The sequence below is a fragment of the Armigeres subalbatus genome, chromosome 1 (genome assembly GCF_024139115.2).
Source record: "Armigeres subalbatus isolate Guangzhou_Male chromosome 1, GZ_Asu_2, whole genome shotgun sequence".
Taxonomy (NCBI): Eukaryota; Metazoa; Arthropoda; class Insecta; order Diptera; family Culicidae; genus Armigeres; species Armigeres subalbatus.
The window spans coordinates 95,190,974-95,214,566 of NC_085139.1; the positions used below are offsets into that span (position 1 = coordinate 95,190,974).

At 41.6% G+C, this 23,593-nt stretch overlaps 1 protein-coding gene across 2 annotated transcripts in view; it reads left to right on the top strand.

Annotated features, from left to right (window-relative positions):
- Positions 1–20,146, top strand: part of LOC134202889 (M-phase inducer phosphatase-like) — a 648,085-nt gene extending 627,939 nt beyond the window's left edge. The window contains exons 1-3 of one of the 2 annotated variants that reach the window (XM_062677880.1): positions 13,294–13,825; positions 16,234–17,649; positions 17,778–20,146. In XM_062677880.1, the coding sequence (XP_062533864.1) occupies positions 13,782–13,825; positions 16,234–17,649; positions 17,778–18,102 (1,785 nt within the window). In that variant the 5' untranslated portion in view covers positions 13,294–13,781 and the 3' untranslated portion in view covers positions 18,103–20,146. Of the gene's footprint in view, positions 1–13,293; positions 13,826–16,233; positions 17,650–17,777 lie in introns of those variants that run through there. The other variant, XM_062677874.1, reaches the window with a different exon arrangement.
- Positions 20,147–23,593: the final 3,447 nt, after the last annotated feature.

Sequence of the window (23,593 nt, forward strand, 5' to 3'; positions counted from 1 at the left end):
CCGGTATATCGGAAAGAAATTCGATGAAACCCATCCATTTTATATTTTTTACATTTAAATTAGGGTCTATACATTATGGTAAAACTTTGATACCGCATGTTTTAGGTCTATATATTTTTCACTGATGCTTTAAATGCCCAAAAATGTTGAATTTTTCTTAATATTTTTTTATTAATGCATCCAAAACGGGTATCAATCATAATGCGAAACTAGATATACATATAAAGATGGGGAATTTTATAACGAATATTTTGCTAAAAATAGCAACCTCCTATCTCTATCCGTTTAAAAGTTATTTACGATTTACTGCAGCTTGGAAAAAGACTTTTTGAAATTTCGGATCATAATACCTACCTGGATCATGTTTAAGTAAAAAAACGCCTACTTTTCCATACCAACCAAATGAGCGCTTTAATAACCAATATAGTATTCATATGAGTTGCATAAAATTGATTTTAATACTTATTTGAGTGTTATAATGGAAACCCAACGATGGACCAGCAGTAACATGACTGACTACAAATTGTTCAGTTAGTCTGGGTGAGTGCTCAAATAGATTGATGAATATGGTTTCAAAACTACCCATAGGTAGGTTCAGTTTTCGTGTCATGGTTTGTCGAGCTGTGCAATGTTTCTCGATAACATGGAAATTAGTTGTTTTGTGACCATCTTGATTTTTTGCAAGAACGATCATCTAGTTTCGAAAGCATTATGATGGATACCCGTTTTGGATGCATTAATAAAAAAATATTAAGAAAAATTCATCATTTTTGGGCATTTAAAGCATCAGTGAAAAATATATAGACCTAAAACATGCGGTATCAAAGTTTTACCATAAAGTATAGACCCTAAGTTAAATGTAAAAAATATAAAATGGATGGGTTTCATCGAATTTCTTTCCGATATACCGGTATTTTTGATGTTACCTATAAAAGATGCACTTTTTTCATAAAACGCGTCAGGGCCACCCCTAAACGTCATTTCCCAGAGTTGTCGTAGAACAATTTTTCTTTTGTTATACCCTAAGCTTTCATTTGAAGGTTGAGCCCCCAAAATCCCAGACTTGGTCCAATTTTGGGACACCCTAGTAGTCAGTTAAGTTGTAATCGCAATAAATCGATATATTCGACAAATCGAATTAAATGAAGAAAAATATCAAATTAGACAAACAAAATAAATATCAGCGCAAACTATTTTTTGTCTAATTTTTAAAACATAATTTATTGTATATTATAATACACTTAAGAATCGAACGGAACCTAAGTATAACGTCTAAAAACTAATTGTTTGGTCCCGCATAAACCACGTTAAAAAGCAACCAGCCAACTAACAGTGCATTCCATTGTTGCTGAATCAGCGCATTTAGCTCGCCCAGTTCACGCGGCAATTTGATGTCGTTAGGACGACGACTTTGTCACCACTTCATGTATGGAGCTCGGCTCTAATCGCTGAGAAAGTTGGTGATGGTGACGGCGGTCGGTGTCTGGCGAGGCGACCCGCCGCCGCCGCCTCGACAACAGAGATAAAACCCAAAGAAACGGTCCCGCTCTTCCAGCTCGGGCAGAGCAGATAGGCTTAGAATCTAAACAACCAAGCAATGACACAAACAGATCGTTTCTAGTGAAATCTCATATAATATATGTTTACAGATAATGTACCTTATAATACTAGGCCCAGGTTCAGTGCGGGGACTACGGATAACGACGGCGATCGTCGTTGTAGCAAGAAGCACACACAGGTTAGAATTTCGGCTGTCAAAGAAGAAAACCCTTTTTATGGCTCTACGCGCCGCGCCGCCCGTTGCGAGCAAAGTGTGATCTGTGGACTAAATTTTTACTGCCCAATAAACTAACTCTGCTCTTTAGGAAAGCCAATACCCTGTTTCTTCACAAGGATGTCAAAATATTAAATCAAATGCAATCTTTCCCAAAATCATAAATAATTTTTGTTAGAGTTGATCCTTTAACGAAACACGTTTCTGATGTGTTTCCGATTGTCCAATTACAGTGACAATTTTTCTTGAAATTAAACAATTATCTACTTTATCATGGGCTACGTACTCTGCTGCTCCGCGATGTGTGCGATGGAGGATTTGTGATTTGATTTGTCAAACGTGGCGATGATTGTGACTGCCGAGTTCTATTCTCACCGTTTGGTTGTCCGTTGGTTAGCTCGAACTGGAAAGTAGACATCAAGTACACGTGTGGGGAGAATGGGGCAAGAAGAAATTTCCACCATGTGGAAGAACAAGAAGAACTTCCCGTCTGTTGATGATGACGATGCTCAATCAAAAACCATCCTCACGCTACTAAACTGGGCCGAGGGGAATGTCGGTCGGTTGCACGATAGGCTCGGATGTGCGGGTCGATTACGTTATCAACGCATGTGTTGAAGGCAGGACTCTGACTGGCGCTGATCACCACATCAAATGGGTGATGTATCAGTGCATGGAGAACAAACGGAGTTCCAAATGAGTGGGAAATTTGTTTTGATTAGGTCCAATCTACACATCCGATAGTGTTTTGGTAACAAGATTCTGGGGGACATTTAGCGATCGATCATGATGATTCCGAGATTGGGAGAGTTTAGACAGCGCGAAGGAAATTAAGAAATGCAGTTAGATTTAACTGGACGTTGGCTTGGATATTTTACAAATTTTATAAAATTTTGTAAGTCATAAAAGTTCTAATGCTTACACTACCGAGTGTGATTATTTCCGCAACGCAATTAGATCATGTTTTCGTGGCTAGGTATACAGAATACAATCTACCTTATTGCACCCTGCTTCTAATCACTAAGAGTTAATGTCGGAGAATAGCAAATGATAACGACGTGTTTTGAATGCTGGTCTGTTGGAAAGGTCGAAGTAGACTATAGGTACGAATTTCACAATCATAATTTTGGTTTCAGAATAGGCGACCACAAATTTGCAATCCTTAGAACTGTTCTAACTGAAAGAACTGAAATATCTGTATTGCCAATGTCTTTTGGTTTATTTTTCAACTAGCTGTATGGACTTGGCCTTTCTCGGAATTGCCAATTTGATTTGCAGTTTTCTTACAATCGGAAAATGATAAAATCAATTGGTCAACAAAGTGATTGTGTTTTGTTATTAATACTTCATAATTTGAGAACACTTTTGCAAGCATTGTCTGATTTTTTAAATAATGCCATTTATGCCAATTGTTCCTTCAGGGGAAACATCATTTTCGCTGAAAAGCCATTTCTGGAAAAAAGTTATCTCTGGGAAAATGTTATTGGCGAGGATTTGCTATTTTTAAGAAATTCGGACAAATGGTTTTCGGGAAAATGTCTCTCAGAATCTCAAAGAGACACAAATGAACTAAACCTAAAGGATGAAGAATTTAAATTATTCCTAAAGTCCATTATGCCTCACATACATTATGTCTAACGTTATTAAGCTCAGCAAACTCATGCATAAACTCGCACTCTTCGTCCGATAACATGGGTCCCAATATTGGTGTAAATCGGTTAAAGGGTTCAGAAGTTATACTGATTTGTTTGTTTTCTAAACAGTACCCAACTCAAATAACCTCTCACGTTCCGCGATCCTTCCAACCTCTCTATAATCGTTTCCGTTGGAAATAGAAATCGTTCCAAATTTGACTTAAATCGACTCATGAGTTAAAAAGTTATACAAAACTGTTCGTTTCATTAGTATGGTCTCCCTCCATTTCCTCTATGATCCTTCCAACCAGTCTAACATCGTCTACCTTAAACAGATAATGTGTTTCGAATTTGGTGAAAATCGGTAAAGGGGTTCAGAAGTTACACTGAATTTGATGATAACTGAACCATACTCCTCCCTTACAACCTCCCTCTTTTCCAATGGCCTACCCACCTTCGCTAAAATCGTCTCATTAGAACAGAGAATATTTGTACCAAATCCGATTAAAATCGGTCAAGGGATTCAGGAGTTACACTGAGCTGATCGAAAACTATACAATGCAACTCCCTCCACAGGAATGATTATTGGTCGGTAGGCATCGTTGGGTCTGGACTCACTCTGATAAGTGATGCGACCGACGATGCGATTGTGATGCGATTGTGTAAAAAAAGAATAATGAAGTTTTGTTTTATCATCTTATATATAAAAATGAAATGGTCTGTGTTCGTATCCGCATAACTCGAAAACGGCTGGATGGATTTTTTTCATTTCTTCAGCAGAAACATTCGTTATAGTTTTCGACGGGTTTATATGATATTTCCTAATGCGAAAATTACGAGTAAAGTTGAGCAAAGAGTAAAAAAACTAAAATTGTGATTCCTATGCGAACTTTGCATGGGCAGTTCGGAACGCACATTCTCGCCTACTATGCAGGACAACGTCTGCCGGGTAAACTAGTTGTTTATAAGTTGCTCAAGAGTAATGATGTTAGTGTGACGTTCTGATGATTGTGCAATTATGAAATCTGTAAATCATCTGCTGTTATTTCCTAGTTTAAAGATGTTCAATAAGACCATTTGCTATCAGTTTGATCAGTATTTTATTAATCAAATAAATACAAATACAAATATGCAAACCGTTCAGGATCACAATTTGACCGAAACGACGTCCAACACTAACACATGATCCTCCAAACACTAGCCATTTATCACCGCTGTCCCTCGGCCTCGGCGAGAAAAAATCACACCAAGCACGCCCGGTGGCATATACTGGCTGTCTGTCATTCAGCCGAACAGTTTATTAGGACTAAAAGGTTATATGACTAAAATGATCATTTGCCAGAATGGCCCTTTTTTCCGAGATGGACATACAACAGAAAGTCCCATATGGCCAAACTGGTAATCTCGCCTAAAAAGTCGTTTGGACAAAATGATCGTTTCGGCGGAATGATAAATTCGGAGAAACTTCTTTTCAGCCAAATTACTTATTCGGACAAACGACATTTTTGGCCGAACGACTTTTCGGCCAAATGACCTGTAACGCTAGGCTAGATGACTTTCGGCTTAACGTGGTATTCGATCAAGTGGCATTTGTACAAACGACTTTCCTCCTTAACGTCAACCGACGGAGAGGGCCGTAGGCCACAAGGCCGGAAAATGTTTGGCCGAAATGGTCATTTGGTAGACAGGGTAGTTTGGCCAAAAATGTAATTGGCTAAAAGGATCGACATTGTTGCCCATATTACCGTTCAACTAATGATATTTCTGGCCGAGTCATAGTTTGGCCAAATTACTCTTTCTGTCAAACGTACACACTCAGTTTTTATTTCTGCAGCTCGGCAAAATCCGCACAGCCAGCAAAAAAACTGATATCCCGGCAAAAGTAACGTTTGTTAGCTGGTTTTCGGCAAATAATTTGCTGATTTTCAGCAATTTTGACAGAAATCTCGGCAAAAAACAAGTTTGCTGGGGCTCGGCTGAGCGAATCTCGGTAAAAGTACAACAAATTGCTGAGATCCCGGTAAAAAAATTAAGTGTGTACATGCCGCTCAAAAGGCATTTTCAGTTAAATGACCGATTCGGCCAAACGATCTGTTAGGGAAAACGGCTTTTTCGAAAAAAAAAACTACCATTTTCGGCCAATCTGTTTCCGACCGAATAACTGTTTCGGCCTAAAGGAATTTGGATAGTTGACCTTCGGCCTAACGTGTTATTCGACCAAGTGACATTCGAGCGATTTGCACGGCATGATACGGGACCCAGATAGTAACACCATATTCCAAAATACTTCGAACAAGCGAAACGTATAACGGTTTGAGCAATAAAGAAGCGCACAGCAGTCCAGTAGAGATATCACTACATTACTTTACATTATTTTAAAATGAAGAGCACAAACAGTAGTGGCCCTATATGGCTACCCTGAGGGATCCCGGAGTGTACACAGAGAATGGCGCCGAAAATGTTGAACCATTTCTAACATGTGCTCTACGATCAGCCAGGTAGTGTTGAATCCAGCTAGTAAGCCAAGTCGGAAGTTCATATCGTTTCAACTTTTCGACCACCAGATTGTGAGGGACGCGGTCAAAAGCTTTAGAAAAGTCGATGTAGATAGCGTCCACTTGCTCACGTTTCTTAATTTGGTCTAACAGAAGGGACACGTACACGGTTAAAAAAAACAAATTTTAGGTACTTTCCGCAAACCTTTTTTTCAAGTTCGTTTATTTGGTAGGATCAGGCGTGTATAACACTTTACGGAGCCACGTTTCTGTGTGATATGTACAATAAATATCATCTTATTATTAATTCAGTAAGAGAGGGATAGAAGCCAACGTACTCGTGGTGACTCGAGGTTAGATTAACATTTTTTTTATGGATGGGGCTTAAGATTTGGGATTAGGAAATTACAGCAGCTCATCTGGGCATTTGGCGTCAGGGACGGTGTTGTGTGTTCCGCAATCCCTGAGTCCAACATCAACAATTCCTTCTCGCATTAGGGTAAGGTGAGGACGGACATACCCGAATATATGTGTGGTGTAGAGTTCGGTTTTTATGTATTATCTTTTTCTGATCGTTTTTGTCTTAGATTGAAATCATGGATTACATGGAACTTTAGTGTCACTAGTGTGTGGCATTGGACACGCCTATTATCATGAACAGGTCTAGCATGCATCGGTCAAATGACAGATCGTGTCAGTCATTGTGAGTATACACATTCGCAGTCAGTCGATCCCACCTTCCTCGCGAATGGAGCAGTGCAAACATGATGGGTGACAAATATGCGCGATGTTGAATTGCACATTTGGCGATCCTGCCAGGAGTTCTTAAAAAAATATCGCATGAAGTCACCCATCATGCTAATAGAAGTGTGTGAAAGAAAACAATTTTGGACGTAGCCGAAAAAGTAAAAGCAGCGGAGCTTTTTGTATCGATTAATGTATCTTTGTCAATGGGATTCTGCTTTTTGGTTGTTGTCCACGGACCCAAATCCGATTTTTTACCGCAATGGTTTGGACAGTTTTGTTTGCTTGCTCTAATTTGGGACATAAATTTATACCTCAGTGTCAAATTACCTCAATACTGATTTCTTTTGCGAAAGTGTGTGTGCGAATTTTGAATGTTTACGTTCGTTACAGGAGAAAATGATGCAAAACGCTCCCCCTACTGAATAATGCAACATGATACAATCATGAAAACAATAAGCGAACTACAGTTTTAAAACGATTTTGCGCTCAAAACAAGTTCATTTTGAAAATTAAATGTTAAAATGTTTTTATTACAATAGTTTGAATTATCAAGAACACGTATTCGTACTGTTCTTTGAATCTAAGTGCAATGGATTGGAATGTGTTAGAGAAATTTTCTACTTTGAGGATGGCTAGTGTTGGCTACGAGGTTGGCTAAGTTTCGAAAGATCGGGGTACTCTTTGAATGTTTTTCAACTATTGGAAAATTTAAGGTTCAATTTAGGATGGAACTTGCGAAGAGAAAGTGTAACGTCATCTGCATTCAGCCAAAAGCTACTACGAACTATCAGATGCATCTAGCATCTTGAATAAAATATTTTGAATTACCTTCGATTATCGAAGACTTCTCCCCTTTGAAGAGTATTAGAACATATCCATGATGCCTAATATTATAAAGTTATGAATGTGTTTTATTCCGATATGAAAACCATTGTGAAACATAAATTACACTTTCACAAATTGGAAACACTTATAGTGGTATGAAAAGTCGGTCAACTGTGATAAGAAGAAGAATAAAAGACAAAACTATTAAAAAGAAGAATCGTTTTCGCATGCGCTGTCACGGGGAGCGACAGAGTTCAATAAGGAGAGCTTGATTGGTGTAGCTGTAGATGAATCACAGTTCTGCGTCTTGAATGTTCAATTGTTCACATTCAAGTGAATGATCACAATTCTGCGTGGTGGGACGCCCGCATTCAAATGTTTCTTTCTCTACGTTGGTGGGACGTCCGCAAGAAGAACGGTGTTATTGTGGATCGTAATAATCACAATTTTGCGTAGTAAGACGCCCGCATTCAAGTGTTTCTTCCTCTGCGTTGGTGGGACGCCCGCAAGAAGAATAGTGTTATTGTGGATCGGAATGATCACAATTCTGCGTGGTGGGACGCCCGCATTCAAGTGTTTCTTCCTCTGCGTTGGTGGGACGCCCGCAAGAAGAATAGTGTTATTGTGGATCGGAATGATCACAATTCTGCGTGGTGGGACGCCCGCAAGAAGAACGGTGTTATTGTGGATCGGAATGATCACAATTCTGCGTGGTGGGACGCCCGCATTCAAGTGTTTCTTCCTCTACGTTGGTGGGACGCCCGCAAGAAGAATAGTGTTATTCTGGATCGGAATGATCACAATTCTGCGTGGTGGGACGCCCGCAAGAAGAACGGTGTTATTGTGGATCGGAATGATCACAATTATGCGTGGTGGGACGCCCGCATTCAAGTGTTTCTTGGTGTTATTGTGGATCGGAGTGGTCACAGTTCATCCAAGAATCTCTTGCTCAGCGATGGTCGATGGCCTACAAGTAGTTTGGTGTTGTAGATCCGAAAGGTCACAGGTACACAAGAGATTTGATTTAACTGAGATTAGATATTCGGTAATGATTTGGAGCTGTTTATCGGGCTTTTTTTAGTTACGGTATCTGGTTTTTTTTGCTGGTTGATTCACAACTGTGAATGCACAGTGGATTGGACGTGTATTCGAAAAAAATAGAAGTAATGGTAGTGATTTGAAGTAAAAGTGAAATGTCTTCACGAGTTGCACGGGAGTTCCTTGAGAGTGGTTTCCCATATGCATGTGTGCCACCATTTAAATGTCTTCTTCGATTATGAAATGAGATGCTCGCAATACAATGGTGTGCCTGGAATGATTGTTTGCTACAAGATGCTTTTGTATCATGATGAGAGAGTAACCAAATGATACATAATATGCTGTGCTGTTATTTCTTTTTCATGCAGAAGAAAAGGGTGATAGCATTTTTTTAAGAAGAGGGGAGATGTGTGGCATTGGACAGGCCTATTATCATGAACAGGTCTAGCATGCATGTGTCAAATGACAGATCGTGTCAGTCATCGTGAGTATACACATTCGCAGTCAGTCGATCCCACCTTCCTCGCGAGTGGAGCAGTGCAAACATGATGGGTGATAAATATACGCGAAGTTGAATTGCACATCTAGTGTCCAATCCTACTACGCGGATTGGACACTAGATGTGCAATTCAACTTCGCGTATATTGCGTGAAAAAAACTAATGACAATAACAAAGGCAAACATACGCAACTGTGATGAATTAATTGTTCATTACATCATACGATTTCTTTTGACATTGTTTTATCAAACTTCATTATGTGCAGCATATGAACATGAAAGGGTAGTAGAGTAATAGTTCAATGGATTTTTTAAGAAAAATGTTTAGCCGTTACGTCTGTTTGTCTATGATAATAATTGACAGTTCGCCATAATAAGTATCGATGTACACTTTTTAAAACAAATTTTCAAAGCAAGTATCAAAACCTCCAGTAAAGATACCAATACTAACAATGAATCAAAATCTATGCATTGTTGATACATTTCGCATTTAAAACCATTGAACAGTTCGTCATTTATGGTGACGGCGATTTTTAAGGATTAAATATCTGATTTATTTAATCAATGTTGCATGGATCGCATCACTTACCAAGGTGAATCCAGAGCCATGCAATTCCCCGTCCCACTCTTGAAAATCCCTCCTGTGACAACTGTGGAGATGCAGAAGTGCTCGCGGTCTCTAGCAGCAACAGCTGTCACACCAATAATCCTTTCTTTCCCAGATGACCGTAAGGACATGGCCGCGCGCCGTTGTTGATCCTATAATGTCTTGAACTCTCAATTTGTGCACATTTGCTCCAACTATTGGTTCCCTGTGCAATTTTGATTGTTCCGATCAATCACGGATAGCAACTACGAATTGGGCGGTCATCTCCGACATTATCACCGACAAAAATCAAGCTTTGTCGTTGGTTCTCTTTTGTCGTTTTTTTTTCGCATGCGCATCCAAGAAAAATTGATTCTCTGGTTCTAGGAATTTTGTTGCTATTTCTCGAAAATTATGAATTTCCAATTATCAGGCTAGGCTTCTTGAGATTGCATATTGAGGTTCAGTAAAACTAAGATTTCAAGGAGAGGTTACTTGAAGATGAATAAAAAAGAACTTGGAATTCTTTAGGATGGATTTTGAAAATTTAACAGACTTATTTTGCTTTTCTGAGCTACTATTGTCGCCACCGCAATATAACGAGTTAAAAGGTCTAATTATGCGAAAAAAACTCGTGCTAGAATTATCTCAGACAGTTAATTTTAAAATATGAGCCGAATTTGTTCCTATAAGTAATTTTGTTGCTAAATGTGTTAACAAAATTGAAATGTCGATAAAGTTGTACCGAAAGGCTATCATTTCACTCCGAAAACGAACTTTTTATAGTCTCTGAGACCCATAGTGTTATATACCAAACGACTCAGCTCGATGAACTTAGCACATGTCTGTCTGTCCGTGTGTATGTAGGTGTGTATGTGTGTGTGTATGTGTGTGCACAAAAGCTAAAGAAAACATTAGACAACTTTTCGTATAGTAATCCTTAACCGATTTTCACCCAACAAGTTTTATTCGACAGGGGACAAAGCCTTGTTGATCACTATTGAATTTGATAACGATCGGTCATTGCGTTTAAAAGTTATGGAGAAAATGGTTTATCGAACCATATAAGCCCCATATAAGGTTGGTGTCTTAACTAATTGCGAGAAAGGCATCACCAACGCTAGGTGGATTAATCTGGGTTTTTTAAATCGATTTTACTCTAACAGGAAAGAGAGGTTAGTTTGTTGTGGTCAGATCGCCGTTTGATAGCTCGTAAGAACTGTCGGGCAACTGGATTGTAAGCCGAAGGGCTGAGCGTCGATGAACATCGTTTGAAATGTTTATGTCGCCCATGGATAACTGGTAGCATTAGTTGGGTCAAGCGAAAATAATAAACTCTCTGTGTTATTTATGACTTAGAATTTTCCATTAGTTACTCCTATTGATTACTAATTTACTCTGGCCCCTACATCTTGATTAATATATCTGTATATCACAATCAAAATTATGTCCCGTATTCTGTTCAACAGATTGAGACCGCTTGAAGAGTCCTTCGTCGGAAATCCTTGATAAATTCCGGGAGTACAACTTGCAGACACATAATCTGTTTATTGATTTCAAGGCGGCGTACGATTCAATGAAACTGAATGAATTATGGCAAATTATGCTAGAACATGGTTTTCCGGCGAAACTGATATGGCTGATTCGTATAACGTTGGGTGGATCGAAATCAAGTGTAAGGGTTGCGGATGAAATGTGCCGTGCCGTGGAAGAGGCTTTTGCGCCTTTTAAGAGGGAGACAGCGAGGATTGGACTCACGATCAATACCAGCAAAACGAAGTATATGGTCGCTGACAATCAACGTGGGTTCATTAGTGGTGGTGGTAGCGAAATGGTGCTAATTGGTGAAAAATTTGAAGTGGTAGAAGAATTTGTGTATCTTGTAATGATGTTACCTGCGAGGTGAAAAGGCGTATTGCAGCTGCAAATAGCGCTTATTACGGACCTCGTAACCAGCTTAAGTCCCGTAGTTCGCAAACGAAAACAAAACTCGCGCTGTATACTACTCTGATTCTTCCGGTGGCTTTATGCGGTCATGAGACATGGACGTTAAAGGAGGCTGATCGGAGAGCTTTCGGAGTGTTTGAGCATAAGGTGCTGCGGACAATACTCGGCGGTAAACAGGAGAACGGTATCTGGCGGCGTCGCATGAATCACGAGTTGTACCAGGTGTAAAGCTTATTCAACACGGCAGACTACGGTGGGCTGGTCACGTTGTTCGTATGCCGAAAGAACGTCAAGCGAAGATAATATTTAGTAGAGAACCAGGAAGAGGCCGCTGGCTCTGTGGAAGGCCGCGTACACGATGGCTTTTTGCAGTTGAATAGGACCTGAGGGCGCTCAATGTTCAGGGCGACTGGAAGCGATTGGCCGAGGATCGAGTCCAGTGGAGAAGGATACTCCATTCGGCGTAGGTTCGAAAAGCTGTAACCCATCATGTATCAAGTAGCATCTCACAATCAGCTGCGGTCAACAGGGTTCAGTATTGCTGTCATAATCATCAACATTTGAAAGCTGTTTTTTTCGTAAAAAATCAAGACCGAAATATATTTGGTGCATTTAGAAGCCGTAAAATTAATTAATGATTAACGACTTTGGTGGATTTAGAAATGCTTTCATATAGTTATTAGCATTTGGGAAGGAATTTGTTGAGCTTGTTGACAATTAGAACCAATATCACAGGTAACGTGTTGTTTTACCAAATGTATCTATGAGAATTGAAAATAATAATCAAACGGCCAATCTTTATTTCTACCAGTTTGATGCAAAATGGAACTGACAAGAGTATCGTTACATATGTTTTTTTTTCTGTAAAACATCTGAAAAAATGAGTTTCATCAATTTCATAAACCACATCCCGGGTTGCTTATGGTCAGCAAGCAGTTAACATCGATCGACCGATTAGGTTCTTAGCAGTCCATGAGAAAAGAAAAAGAAAGGGTCGTCCGGTGCCCGTCGCACTTGTTCTATTCTAGCGGAGTTCTGTCCGATCACCTCCACCGCCAGCCAAGCCACACAAGGATGAAGAAACTCGAACCGATCCCAGAACAGAATTTAAAAAAAAATCCTCACCAGCAGAGAGGACTAGCTACATGGTAGAAGAAGATTAGTCTTAATTACCAGCATCAATACTGGTTTTCGGTGGCTCGCTGTGTTGGTGGGATTGGAGCAAGAAGACAACGAAGAACCTCCAACAGGAATCTCGGCGCGCCGCGCGGATCGAGACCGAACCGAACACCTCCCAGCCAGAGTCCAGTTTCGATCTGTGTGGACCGGACTGGACTCTGAAGAAGGAATAAGAAAACGGCACGTCAACCCGTGAACCGATGATGGAATCCTAGGGGTGGGGGAAGACGGGTAGGATACGCGGGGGGTGGCGGTGGTGGTGCTGTGAAGATCACTCAACATAAGAAACGCTGTGGAAAGGAGAGAAGAACGAACATAAGCATAACTGGTTTGGGTTGTGAACGTGCGTGTGGACTGGAGGCTCCGTTTTCCCCGGCCGGTGCGAAACGAGGGTAGATCGGGCGCACACAGCAGCAGCAGAGCGAAGAGAACAACTGCGAGAACGTGATAAGCAAGGACGAACGAGTGGGACAAGGAACGCGAGAATATGCCCTGCCGCAGCAGTCAGTGTGTTTATGTTGAGCGGTCGAGTGTGTGTATATGTTGCCGTCGCTACACTGCTAGAAGGGAAGAAGGCTCGTTCAGGGAATATGCGGCAGCAGTTGATCGAAGTTGATAGAACTGGGAGTTAGTTGAGTTCAGCGCTTCAAGGCGAGCGGAAGCAGCTCCAGACTTACAAATAGCCTAAAGAGACCAAACCTGAATGGAAGCATAAGTGGGAGTTTTTTCTTTCATTAAACAAGGACTTTGGAAACTTTTGGGCTACAAGATCGGTTTCGAATGATAAGGATCGCTCAATGATAAGAGATTAAGTGGAGAAGAAAAAACAACGTGATCTCAGGCACTTGTTAGGTGATACGAGACTATGATGAAGAAGTGTTGATTTCGGATTTCGAGGAATTATTTGAAGATCCAAGTGAACGTGGAAAGTTAATTGAAAATGGTTGCCGAGTGACGACAAAGACCGATAAAAAAGTGCCAGTGCGATCGAGTTGAGTTACCTAAAGGACTATATAAATTAGTGTCGCTGTCGGAAGATTAGAAAAAACGCGTTCAAAATGATGTTGGAAAATATCGACTTCGACCTGTCCGAGTGCACAAGGTAAGCCAAAACTCGACCAGTCTGGAGTGGGTCATAATGGGAAAGGTGTTTCCACGCGGAGGATTATCTCTAATTAGACCCACGGCGATTGATTGAGGATCGGAATCGCGCGATAAGTCCTTTCATAAATTTTTATTCATCTAGTCCTGGCGCATTCGTGCGCGGAGTATGGCTCGAACGGGACTTCTGCTTATCGAACTGCCTAAAAATAAGGCAAAACACAAACGAGGGACGATGTGCGACAGCTGAAATTTTGTACTTTACCACGGCTGCCCTGCCTCGTGAAATTCAGTTCTAGAGCACACTGTGTGGATATACGAATGTGCGGTGTGTGCAGTCATGAGAGAAGAAATAAACACTTCCTTCTTTGACTTTTCTGTGGAGGATCGACGACGACGATGCCGCATGTTCCTCAGCATTTTGTGGTGGCTAGAAAGAAGTACGTGCTGTTTTCCCCCTATTTTGTCGTTGTCGCAATAAGTCGGGGGAAACGAACCATGCGCGCAGGAAGTTGATTAAAAATCACTCAAATTAGATCGTGGCTTGTTGTGGAGGGACAGTGAACTTTCTTCGAGTTGGGGATAGTTTTGTTGACTCAGAAGGTGTGGTAATTGTTCTTGGCTGAGGATAACTTTATCCACTATTTAAAATCATTATTCCTAGAAAATCTTTGTTTTTTTTGCGAAAGTTATTCGAATTTTGTCATGAAGGATATTTAATTGAAAATGTTTGTATTCGAAATCTTTCAAAAGTGAGCTACCTCTTTGGTGGGTACCAAACCAGCAAACGCATTGTACCTATAATCTCTTTTTTAACCACCCTTAAGGCAAAGGTATACAAAGGTATGAATAGATTCAAACCATCAAATTCAACTGTCCGCAATTTGTGTTCGCGCACTTTAATATTTTCCTAAGCTGCCTACTTAATTCAAGCGCATTGATTCCTCATCATCGTACCATCCATTCAGCTTGCTTTCATTCATCAAATTAAACCATTCGCGATTCAATTTGCGAAGGTGCTAATCTCCGCTCAATTATTCTCTCACCTCTCCGATGGCGCGGCGCGCGTGGATTAATTACCGGAGAGTTTGCGCGCGATTCACTGCCATTCTCTTTTGAGCTCGCACGTGCCCGAAGAAAATCACCTTCTGAAGGCTGTCTATGTTTTGCAAAGGTTTTTTTTTTTGCTCGCGAAAATCCAGTCAAAATGAAGCCCAAAAACTTTAAATCAACGCCTCCTGTCCCCCCCGTTGGAGCTAGCGGGAAAAGTCTGAGCCAACCGCGGGGCAAACAGTAATCGTAGAGCACTTCGTAAGCCGAATGTAGCCGGCAACGAAAAAATCGCGAATCCATTCACGTTGACGAACCGACACGATGCGCGAAAAACTTGCACTTTCATTCATTTTACTATTCGGGGGGTGCCGATCCGCTTGCGAAGCGTGTTCGGTGAGATTTCAGACACTTCGGTTGTTTACGTTTTTTTTCGCTGCTTTCTACTTTTGACGAAAGCGGTGAAAGACAGCTTGACGGCGGCCCGCCAAATTTGGTGGATAAGCGGCCTACGCGAATTTTTGACGATCGGTTGCGGTGACTTGCAGGTGGACGCTTTATTTCATTCACAAACTGACTAAAATGAGTTTGTTGGGCTAGGTAAGGGTTGCGGGTACTCGTGTGAATTTCGCGCATGTTATCCTATGTTGTCATATTTTGGCCCGAGCATTCGATCGATCGGTTGGTCTCGTATCGGTCTTTACTTGGATCGATATTCGTTCTCTGGAAGGGGTCTATTTTTAGTCCTCTTACTTCCTCCGCTTTTTCGTTCGCTCGCTCGTCTCCCCTGACACGACGAACCATTCAATGCCCTCTTCGCGTTGTGCTGCATTCATGCATTCATTGTTGTTGTTGTTGCATTGCGTATAGCAAGCCATGACTCCGGTCGTAGCTCTCTTAGGCGCAGTGTCTACTAGAGTTGAAGAGACATCGGCGAGACTCTGCCAGATGTGTGAGTGGATGGAGGGAAACAAAACTCTTTGCACCACCACCGCCGCCACCTCCTTCTTCTGCTAAGTTCTGCTGCAAGCCAGCCGTTCCAGAAGGTCTCCCGTATTGTGCTATTTGCAGGAGATCCCTTCTTCTGTGTCTGCACGGCTGGAGTACCCTGCGCTGTACGATGAATATGTTTATGAAAATAATTACGCTATACTTTTTCCATGAGGACAAAAAGGGGATCTTCCTTGCGCATTTACAGGGGCACCTCGATGTGCAAAAAATATGATAATCAGGCTACGAGCGCGACGAGGCCTCTTTTCCGGTTATCCTTGATCGGCGCCGCGAAAACTTGCTCACACATCCTCACACAAACACGCACCATACTAATAGCGATTTGCTTTTTTCTTCTCTTTTTTACAGTCGCATTTCGACCACCTTCTCGTTGAACTCAGCCGGCAGGTCGCCGGCTAGTCGCCTGACAGAGCAGCGGCAACGCAGCGCTCAGCGCAGACTGCACATTGCGCCATTGCGCATGGACAACAAATTCCTGGGATCACCCGGCAAGGAAAATCTACCGACCGAGGAAGAGCTGTCGTTCTACCATGGCAACAGTCCACAGCCCAGCCCTCGGCCGTGCAGTCCCTGCGACTGCCCGGAGGACACCGCCGAGCTGCTCCCATCGGAAATCACCCCCAACAAGCAAACCATCATCAACCCTGCCATGCTGGAAGATGCCGACATTGGAAGTGCCAACCGGCTAAGACGACCCCTGGAAGACTATGACCCCAACTCGATGGACTCTGGCTATGGCGCGAGCGTATCCAGCGATGGCCACAAAAGCCAATCGCTGTTCCGCTTCATTCAACCTTCCGCTCCCCGCCAGAACACGACCGCCGTTTCGCCAGCTGCCAACTCGATGCGGATTTTCCACAGCCTCTCCTCTGGCTCGATGGAATCCATGGACGACATCGACATGGAGCTGTTCGAGATGGACACCCTGGACGACAATGCCCAACTGCCCAGCAACCTCAACTCGCTGATATGTGGGGACATTAAAGCTACGAAGACCACTCCGGAAACCAAGCGACCATTCTTCCGCCGTTGTCTGAGTCTTTCCGAAAATCCGATTGCTCAGCGCGCCAAGTCCAACCTCATCTTCGGATCCCCCATTGCCAACAGCTATCAATCCCCTGCCAAAACCCCGGAACGTCTCCGAGCCACCCATGACAAGGAGAACCTCAACATCACTCCATTCTCTTCCCGGCCTGATGCGAATCGGTGTTTCAAACGCCCGGAACCTCCAGGAATCAGCCCGATTCAAAGCAAACGCCCCAAAACTGAAGTCCTCACCCCTGTCAGCTCAATGCGTACCGTAGAACCATCTCCACGTGACAGCCCCTCCTTATTGACTATTCCGAAGCGACCGATCCTACAAAAGTCGATGTCCATGAACGATGCCCACATCATGAGCGCCCTCTCGCGGTCTTCCTCGGAACCGGACCTGATCGGCGATTTCAGCAAATCGTACATCCTGCCCCTAACCGAGGGTCGTCATCGGGACCTGAAATCGATCACTCCGACAATCATGGCAGAGCTGATGCGAGGCACTTTCGACCATCAGGTCGCTTCATTCAAAATAATCGACTGCCGGTATCCGTACGAGTTCGAGGGAGGCCACATCCGCAATGCCAAGAACCTCTACACCCAGGAGCAGATCCTGGAAGAACTGATCAAAAGCAAGACTGAACCGCCGAAGGTGGTGGACTGCTCCAATGCGCCCAAGCGCCACATCATCGTGTTCCACTGCGAGTTCTCCTCCGAGCGGGGACCTAAGCTGTAAGTATCTCCTTGCTATTGTTACCAAGAGTTCCCAACGCTCTTCCATTATCGATCATCTATGCAACATTTCACCACCGCCGATCAAACTAACCCTTCTTTTTCTCGCTCTTCTTTCGCCTTCACAGATCCCGCTTCCTGCGCAATCACGACCGAATCCTCAACTCGGACAGCTACCCGGCGTTGCACTATCCGGAGATCTACCTGCTGCACGGTGGCTACAAAGACTTTTTCGCCCTGCACCCGGACCTGTGCGACCCGATTGCCTACCGGCCGATGCTGGACCCGCTGTTCGGTGATGCGTATCGGCACTTCCGGTCCAAGAGCCGCAGCTGGAACGGCGGTGACGTCGTGCGGGGGTCCGCCATGCCCGGTACCGGCCCGAGTGGGTCCGGCGGAACGGGTAGCGGCGGAACTCGACTCGTCAAGTCCCGCTCGAGGTTAGTACTGTGAGAGGCGTGAGACTGAATTCCGGAAGCCCCCCACCCCAAAGGTGTCGAGTTTCTTTTGTTGTATTTTGTGTAGGGAAGTTGGTAAAAGTGACGTTTTTATTGTTTTTTTTTCTTGATTTTATTTTTTTAAGTATTTTTCGAAGAGATTAGACATTTTTCAGTTTCTTTTATGAAAACTTTTTTTCCATAGTTTCTTTTGTAAGACATATTAGTTTGTTTAACAGCTTCTCTTTGGCAATATAGAACGTTTTGGTGAGCGTCATCTACGGGAAAGACAGAATGAGATGTAAATTATCTGCGAACAAATTATCGAAAGTTTTATTTTCACCCTACTTCACGTGTTCAATAGTTTTTTGTTTGTTATCCACATATTTTATCTGTGATTTAGACTTCTTTTTTATGAATTTGATTTTTACAAGAATTTTTATGATACTTTATTATCTGAACATACGAAGGGAAAAATAAGAGACGGGAGCTACACTGAAACAAAATTGCAAATCTCTAGAAACAAAAATATTAAAACTACAAATTAGTCAACATTTTAGCAGAAAACTTTTCGAACAAAATTTGTATACAAATTTATTTTCAATTTAGGAGAAATATAATCAATAGATAGTATCGAGGGAGGCAGTCCATACACTGATCTAAAAATGCAGATACGTTTAGTTGTTGCACTGGAAGAAGCAGATATGAAAATACTTCTTGTAAAACCTATCCACGTTCTAGAGATAATTGTAGAAAAAATCACAAAAGCAACCAGTAAGTGCAAAAAACTCCCCGTTTCATTAAAACCGAATTGTACATTTCAAAACAACGCGAGTATCGAGACAACGCAAGCCCAATGAACTATCGTTAAGCCTCTATAAGACACTCCTTTATTTCTGTAAGATTGGAGAGATCCCACTGTTCTAAATTCATCCTAGATTCTATCGTCTAAACCGACTTTTAACCCAAGGTGAAAAGTGCAAATTAGCTCTAAGGTATGTTACGTAAAAAATCGACCTTTTTTGTTGTAGAGAACTGAAGTACGATGGGTGTCTGTCTCCGCTTAGATTCTCTTGTTGTTGATGCAAATTTAGCTGCCTTCACGAGGCCCACCGTACTCTTTGTCAGAATGATAACCGGAATACATCGTTCGTATTCCGTTTTGCTTCGTGAATGTCGCTAATAAGACATCGAAAAACGCACAAAAAATCGCCAGAGGAAACTAAACGTAGACAGATTTTCATTTGTGCCTTACTGGGTCCAATTCGAATATTTTAGCGAGAAAATTGTGTGTTTGGGTGTGAGCAACGGAAAAAAGCGACCCGCGAAGCCTACTTTGACCCGCTATCCACCAGACTGTCAAATTATCCTTGCATTCGAAAATGAACTAATTATCATCAGCGTCTAAAAGACCCCTGTCCAAGACAAATCAAACAGTTATCAAACAGAACGAAGCGGGCTTCGATTGGTCGTTTAGCGATTTAGGTATTTTCCATAATGTGTGCAGTTTGTTTTAGAACTACAAGAAAAAAAACTTTGAAAAATTGAAATTCATAAAAATTGATTCGGACTGACTTTGGATCCTGTATAAAGAAAACATATAGATTAATATATATTTAAACAAAAAAGATGCAAGTTGATTGAAAAGTTCTTTTCTACGACATAGAAAAAGAAAATATAAGTGCAAAAATAGCTTGATACCCTTATTAGTTTGTAAGTGAAATCGAGAGAATAAGACGTAGTTAAAAGGAAAAAAATGCATAAAATTTGACTAAAAAGCAGGATTGCAATGTATAAATAAATAATATTTTCGTATTTCGGATAGTTTCGGTTTAGATTGTAGCAGTCTCTGCGAAAGCAGAGATCAGATTTTAATTTATATCATATTGTATAGTAGAAGAACTGAGCTAAGACTGTACATATTTCGCGTTTCTTTTCTATGAAAAAGAGTTTAGCACAAGTGCACAAACAACGTCACGACGCAGTTAACATACATTGTTCCGCTGTAAGTGGCTGAGTCTTTGGACTGAAAATAAAGTAAAAATTATTTCGAAAATTTACTTCCCTTATTGTTGAAACTCGTGATAAAGCAATCCGAAATTGATGTCCCTTCACGGAATGACAATCCGTTGTAAAAACTATTTTCGTTTGTAAAACTATATCATGCGATTTTAGTTAAATTCACCATGGTCTCCGTGAAAATCACCACTGTTGCATTTGTGATGACTCCACAATGTATATGGTGAAAATGACAGCAAGCATAGTAAAATCAAACGGATTTCGTTGAAAATCGTTGGTAATAATTAAATTAGCTCTCGATATGGTGGTTCAGATAGCTATCTTGCTTGATCTATGTGCATCTCCGTCTGACGCCATTATTGGCTATCAATATATTGGAAGCTTTCAACATTCTCCACTGATTGCCCGGCTGTTGTGAGACTGAAAGGGATCGCCGTGTTTACATCCAACGATTTGGTTTTGTTGACATTGATGACTAAACCTGCCGAAGAGAAGCGCTCGGTAAGATCGTTGAGCTCGATCCCTGGGGCTTTGTTCCATTGCTTTCGATGGCTGTTTGAATCTATTGTAGTAATAAAGCTTCGATATTTACCCGTGGTGTTCGTCGGATACAGGACAGATCTTGCCGTGGTGGCATTGGCCTGGCTGGAACTTGAAAAAGTTGTTCGATGTGATCGAACGAATGTTTCAGCTGGTCAGTTGGGTCGGTCAATAGGTCACAGGCATCGTTGCATTCATCTTCGCTCCACTTAAGCGTCGTGAGATATCGTAGAGGAGGCGAATCTCCGCGCTTTATGCGGCTCACTCTCTTCTTCATCGGCCAGAGAGTTCGCCCACGCTCGCTTGTCTCGTCGACATGAACGTTTCACTTACTTTTCTAGAGCCGAGCATCGAGCTCCTCTGAGTTTTGTTCGCTCTGTCGCGGCCTGGTGTTGTTAGTTTGGCCGTGTTGCAGGTTTGTAAAGTTGATATTAAGCAAAATACGTAAATGTTTGAGTTCCAGTTTATTGTTAAAAAATAAATTTATTTTGAACTGTAAACGGCATATACATTTTTCTCAAGGATTGTAAAGGTTTAAAACTGTTGATTTTGAGCATTACCATTCATCTTTCTGTCATTTTCGATCTCAAAGTCATGTTTTCAATAGCGAAAACTTTTCTCTGTTAGTCTTTCGCTTCTCTTATATAAATAATGGATGGAACAGAAAGAAAAACATCAATTTTTAATACATGATATTTGGAAGATTTTGTACCAAATTACTTTGGCTGCCCTGGAGACCACCTCGTCAGAGCAACCGACTAAAAAACAACAAGGCAGGCTCAATTGAGTTGTCACATCCTATCCTACCCAAGTCACCAAAAGTTTTTTTAAGAGTACGTTTTTCGCTTAAGCAGCTCAGGGAAGCTGATCAAGCGAAAAACTTACTCTGAAAGGAACTTTTGGTGGGTAGCTTCCTCCAGGCGTTGCTGACTGTTGGATCCCAGTAATCAATGGATTATATTTTTTTATCTAAGTAACCTTTGCTCTACTATATAAAGAAAACCAATATGTCATTCCTCATTCAGTATTAACTTGACTTCCAATAAAGATAGTCGAGGTCGAGGAATTCGTTTACCTTGGATCCTTGCTAACGGCTGATAACAATGTTAGTCGTGAAATACGAAGGCGCATCATCTGTGGAAGTCGGGCCTACTACGGGCTCCAGAAGAAACTGCGGTCAAAAAAGATTCGCCACCGCGCCAAATGTGTCATGTACAAGACGCTAATAAGACCGGTTGTCCTCTACGGACATGAAACATGGACAATGCTCGAAGAGGACTTGCCATCTTTGGCGGTGTGCAAGAAGACGGTGCGCGGCGGCGAAGAATGAACCACGAGCTCGCACAGCTCTGCGGCGAACCCAGTGTCCAGAAGGTAGCTAAAGCCGAAAGGGTACGATGGGCAGGACATGTTGCAAGAATGCCGGATAGCAACCCTGCAAAGATGGTGTTCGCTTCCGATCCGGCAGGTACGAGACGGCGTGGAGCACAGCGAGCAAGGTGCAAAACGACTTGTCGAGCGTGGGGCACATTCGAGGATGGAGAAATGCGACCTCGAACCGTGTATTGTCGGCGTAGCACCAAGTTAGAATTCGGAAGTCGGGACTTCCGAACCGAACTTTCTTCAGAAGTTTTATTTGTCAAACTAATTGATGCGTTGTTTAGCGAATCTTTAGGCGAATCCAGCGCACTACTTCCGAAGTTGGGAAAGTTGCCTGTATCTGGAGAAAAATCCAACTTCGGTTTAAAAAGCGGTATAAATTTATTCCGGATAGACAATATTGTGGCGTCAAATTGTTGATTCAGTGTTAAATATCTGTTTAAGGTTGGTATCGTCGATACTGGCCTTAAGATGTAAACTAAATAAATGAATGAACAACACTCTCAAGTGATCACATATTAGTGCTGTCCAATGAGCAGCTCGAAGTAGCTCGAAGTTGTTGCCGTCACGCTCATGCCCATTTGTTGACAAAAAAGAATGAGCAGGACGGGAACAACTTCGAGCTACTTCGAGCTGCTCATTGGACAGCACTATTGTCTATCTGGAATAAATTTATACCGCTTTTTATACCGAAGTTGGATTTTTCTCCAGATACAGGCAACTTTCCCAACTTCGGAAGTAGTGCGCTGGATTCGCCTAAAGATGCGCTAAACAACGCATCAATTAGTTTGACAAAAAAAACTTCGGAAGGAAGTTCGGTTCGGAAGTCCCGACTTCCGAATTCTAAGTTGGTGCTACGCCGACAATATTTTACTTGCTTTTCAGGGGAAGTATGTCAAACATTGGCACTTTATTTATTAGTTTTATGATACTTTCCTGTAAAAAATAACTTTCTATCACAATATCATCTTAAATGTGGATTAAGACACATAATTAAGAGCTCATTATATTTTGCTTAAATAGAATCACAAATCTTACGACTTTGATTATAACATAATCTTCTTAAAAGATAAAATAGCCAGCAACACTGTATGCAAGATCTTTTGCATGTTTGCTGCAACTTCGTGCATTTGGCGAACTCAACGCAAACTGCAATATCAATTCAGTAGAAAACCGAATTATAGCCGCTAACAAAGTTGGATTTTTCTCACAATCCATACGTTAAACCTAACTTCGGAAGTGGTGCGCTGTTTTCATTTGGTGATGCGCTATACAGCGCACCACTTCCGAAATTAGGTTTAACGTATGGATTGTGAGAAAAATCCAACTTCGTTAGCGGCTATAATTCGGTTTTCTACTAAATTGTTAATACAATTTGCGACATACGTCGTTTTGTAAAAGTACTTGAGATTAATTGCTTGATTTATTGCATGCAAGTTAACTATTTATAAATAAATTTTAGCACAATTTATTTATTTAATTGTGAGTCAATTTTTGCTAACAGTGTAATATTTTTTTCTCATTTTTTGATTGTGATTATTTTGTTCAAAATAATTTTCTGGTTCTGA